The sequence below is a fragment of the Sinocyclocheilus anshuiensis genome, unplaced genomic scaffold (assembly GCF_001515605.1).
Source record: "Sinocyclocheilus anshuiensis isolate Anshui unplaced genomic scaffold, SAMN03320099.WGS_v1.1 scaffold160, whole genome shotgun sequence".
In the NCBI taxonomy this organism is placed as follows: Eukaryota; Metazoa; Chordata; class Actinopteri; order Cypriniformes; family Cyprinidae; genus Sinocyclocheilus; species Sinocyclocheilus anshuiensis.
The window spans coordinates 1,423,571-1,428,401 of record NW_015554119.1 but is presented as its reverse complement, the minus strand read 5'-3'; the positions used below and the strand labels follow the sequence as shown (position 1 = coordinate 1,428,401).

At 31.5% G+C, this 4,831-nt stretch overlaps 1 protein-coding gene across 2 annotated transcripts in view; it reads right to left on the bottom strand.

Annotated features, from left to right (window-relative positions):
* The window catches only part of LOC107669949 (trafficking protein particle complex subunit 9-like), a 252,767-nt gene that overhangs the window by 178,427 nt on the left and 69,509 nt on the right, over positions 1 to 4,831 (bottom strand). For both annotated transcript variants that reach the window (XM_016462382.1, XM_016462383.1), the window contains 2 exons: positions 1,362 to 1,488; positions 620 to 752 (listed from right to left, as the gene is read on the bottom strand). In XM_016462382.1, coding sequence (XP_016317868.1) covers positions 620 to 752; positions 1,362 to 1,488 — 260 coding nt within the window. The remainder of the gene's footprint in view (positions 1 to 619; positions 753 to 1,361; positions 1,489 to 4,831) is intronic.

Genomic DNA, 4,831 nt, shown 5'->3' with positions numbered 1-4,831 from the left:
TACCTTTTACTTAATATATAAATAAAAAATTATTAGCACATAAAAGCACATTATTTTTTATAATTTTAATTTTATTTTTCAGCAGTTATTAACAATTATTACAATTAACAATTATTATTATAATTTAATTATATTAATATTCTTTTTAATCTTTTTTTTTTTTTATACACAGACGTTTATTTTTTTATTATGATTACTGTTGTCACATGGCTTAAAACACTCTGGTAGCTAATTCAAACAATTACCTTAATAGTCTTTTATATGTTTCGAAGAGTCAACGGCATGAATTTTGTGGCAAAACTTTGCTACCTGGTAGGCTGAAAAAAACCTCTGCAATCCTGACTCCCAAAAGCTGCCAACAGCAGCCAGCCAATCACAACAGCTTCTCTGCCAGCACTTTATTTTTGTGTGCAATATGCATCAGGGGGTCCGTGGGCTTTCCATGAGCAATCGGGCAAGCTGTCTGAGGCTGAGAATAACCACCTGAACGCTTCCTCTGATTTGTGACAGCACTGAGCAAAGTCACATCTCCATAAAACATCCTAAGAGAATGTGATCTAATTAAATCACCTTATTATTTATTTTTATTTTATATTATACAGAAGAAAAGCGTGCAAACCTTGGTAAGGACGTGCAGAGCTGCAGTCGTGGGAGTGACGGCACCACCTCCACCATACAGCCGCTGCTCTTCACCCCCACCAGACCCTCCAGAAGACAGTCACTGCTCACCCCAAACACCGACGTGTGATACCCTGCAATATTAGCAAAAATCAGATTTAAAAATGTTCCATAATAGCAGACCAAACTAATGATCTGAAGGCAATTACAGCTCATTAAAGTCCTTTGAAACACGCATATGATTTGTAGACGTTAAGAACTGTTGCAACGGCCATAAAGCAGGGATCAATGAGTTTATCCTATTTTAATGAGGATATTTAGCTGGTTTATTCAAGCAGGGAAACGCTGGACTTGTTTTCCAGTTTGAAGCAGACTGGATTTCTGCATTATTGCAGCATTATGGTGCAGAGAAAATGATCAGTACAAACTCATTTCTCGTTTTATAAGAGAATACTCAATGGTCCATCGGTTTTAAAACACTAGAAAAATTACAGAGTATTGATGAAAATTAACGCCATTTACCTACCATTTAATATGAACACCCTACTTACTTAATGTACTCAGTATTTTCTCAATAATATGTACTGCACATTATATTATAAGAAAAAAATAGAATATATATTCACAAGCAAATCAACAAAAATCCCATCCTACATTATTTCCCACTCAATAATCAGTTTCAGTTCTGATTACAGAAGTCAAATTGCAGTTTCATGTTGCGTTTAAGGTGTTGTACAGCTCACCGTTGATTGTGATGTTGCCTGCGGTGCGAGGAACTCCAACCAGAGTAACCGGATAGAGACCAGACTCCGCTGGCAAAGACAGAGCGGCAGGAAGGGACTCAAAATCTACACCTGATGTCAACAGGCCCTGATGAACACAATCACACAGAATATACAGTCCAGTGGTCAATATATAGTGGTCAGTATATAATCACTTGTATTATATATAAGGGCAGTGTGAATGCTCTGCTTTTGTGATCCATGTAAGAAAGAATGTAAGGATGGATTTATTATTTTCAGTTCAATACCAATAAATAAAACAATTTAATAAATAATAATGATAATAATAATAATAAACATAATTTTAAAATAAATAAAATACATAAATATAAACATAAATTAAATAAACAGATATAAAAGTAAATAAATAAATAAACAATTTTTAAAAATAAATTTAAAATAAATAAAATTTAAAGTAAATTCATTCATAAAAATTAAGGATTTAAATTTTTTTTTACAAATAAGTAAATACATTTAAATAAATAAATTAAAAACAAACAAAATGTAAAATAAATAAGTGTTTAAATTGTTCTCTTTCTGTTGACTTATGGTGTTTTCTCACCAAAGGAGGAAAAAAATGCAATTAAAAAGCAGATTAAATGTAAAACACATGCAGCCACCGACAGCTTTTCAAGGACAGAATCACACTGTCACGCACTCATGGATGTTGTTAAAAGATAAAACACACGCACACAAAACAAATTATTCAATGTCCTCCAAGCAAAAAGGTGGCGATTAACATAAACGGCATGTGACATTTTCACAAGCCAATTAACGCATTAAAAAATGCATTTATTTACCAGATACAGCAAAATAGCAAGTCTAAAATAACAAACATATATAATAAAAACCTAGTAGCAAATATTTTGTTTGGCATTTTACTTTTCCAATTTCAACTTCCAAATTCAGGCTTTTTTCAGGCATAAACCTTTTTACAAATGTATGGTCTTTTATGCTAGTTTTTGTCTTAGTGTGAGTTAACAATAACACGAAGAGAATAAAGAGATGCCGAAACAAAGCAGAATGAAAAGACTGAAATAGACCAAAGAAAAAAACAACTGGTGACGGACCAATAGTTTGAGATTTTTGGGTTTTCTTTCTCTTCTCATTTTTTTTACACCAAACATCACATAATCAATCATCCTGATATCCATCTGATATGGAGGAGATGAAATCACTCCCAGCATGCTCTCCCCATTACCCATGGAGAAAACTGCTCTTGTTCACAGCACTACAGAGAACGGAAACAGCGTTAGCAGAATCACAGCGGCAGATGAGAGCGAGAGACACAGACAGATTGAAAACGAGATGCTTACACCTCCGTCGTGGAGGTGAGGGCCGATTATTACCGTGCCCTGAGAAGTCGAGCTGCTCTCCGCGGAGAGTTTTCCCGCTTTCTATTCATACTCGAGACATCATTCAGACTCCACCAAATGTGCTTTATGGGATTTTTATCATATTAGCCTGAATGAAATCATTAAACTCTGGACTCAACAGGAAAGAATAGAGAATTTTCCATTTCTCCTGATATTCGATCCGCTCAGTGTCCAATGTCTCTGTGACATGAAACTTATATCTATCCAAAGAGAACATAACATAGGGCTTTAAAGTCAAGCCATTTTACTCAGGCAATTTGGAATTTCATTTCACATGCAACATATTTAGGAGTCAAAAAAATAAATAATATATATTTATATATGTCTGTGTGCTATATATGTGTGTGTGTGTATATATATATATATATATATATATATATATATATATAATAAAATAAAAATGCATTATATTACAATTAAACATACACTAATATACATTTCTATGTAATCTTCTATATATAGTAAAATAAGAGTAAATACTAAAAATTATTGTCTATTTAAATCAAAAATAAAAATTGCACATTTTTCATTTTAAATTAATTATAATTTAATTATAAACTAATTGAAAAAAATGCATAATATAAAAAACAATATTTAATATTTACATAATAATATTATTAAATATCCAAAATATATTAAGGTTTCTGTAAAGTGGGCGTTATAAAGAAGGTGGTTGGAGAAAATACAATTACGCTCAATATTCTTTACTAAATGATTCAATGTACCATGAAATTTCACATTTTGGTTAACTTTGACTTGATTATTTTGGTACAATTTTTAATTATGTTCTAAAACATCATGACTCAAGTGTAACGCAAGTAAAAATAAAAATACACAACTTAGTGAAATATCAACAAAATACATTCGGTAGCTCAAGAGTTGTTTTTTGGATAAGAATAGAATGAATAATATATTAAATTCATATAGTAATTAGTATCAATTTTAAAACTTCATAATTTATACTTTTTTCATTTCTACATAGCTACTAAAAATACAAGAAATAAAATAAAACATAAATGTTGAATAAAATGACATAATATATATTAAATTGATAAAACAAACAAATCAATTATCAGTGAATCAATCAACACAAAACAGTATTTTAAAAAGCTCTTATGTTCTGCTACATGACAGATATGACTGAAATATCTGTTCTGATAAACCATAAATGTTCCTAAAAACAAAAAATTAATAATAACAATAATAAAAATGTTTTTGGATGGGGATGTTTTGCAGAGATGGTGTGTGGCTGAAGGGATAACAGCCGTCTATTCCAGTGCCTGTCAATAATCAAGTCTGACTGAAGTTAGTAAAACATCTGAAATCACACAGCAACTTTAGTCAACTCCACTGTCGAGACGGACAGTAGAAACATAACCTCAAAGATCTTTCTTATTCAAGCCCTGAACAGTTGAGCAGCTATGTAATAAAGACACATAGTAAAGCAATTCAGGATGTATTATTGTATGTATTCAAAGCTTAATTAGCCATTGGCTACAATGACATGTTCAGCTCTGAAGGCTAGTTGTAAGCGCCTAACCTATAAAATACAGGTACTAAGTAAAACCTCATATTATGTGGAGAGTTTCAGTATTGTATAAGCCGTATTTTTTAAGTAACTCGTTTGCATTTTCTTTTTGAAAAGGTTAATTAGCTCGACAGCTAATGCTAACGATCTGTTCTTTCCTTTTCTGGTCTGGATGTCTAACGGCAGACTTTCATCGGCTGCTACAAAGACCCTCTGGAAATATTTGCTCTTTGTGTCTTTTTTTGTTCCCTGATCCACCAGACAAAAATTATACAAGCCATTTTCAAACGCACCGTAACAATCATAGGCACTTAATTAAGCCAAGAGTTAATGAAACTAATACCTAGAAAATAAATATTTTCAAAACAGTTTCATGAATTGACATTAGAAAATGAGAGATGCATCAGCAGGCATTAATTATATATATATATATATATATATATATATATACACACAATCTTTTTTGTTGTTTGTTCTGTTTTGTTTTTTCTTCTTTTTTCAGAATTCTTTGATAATTAGAAAGTTAA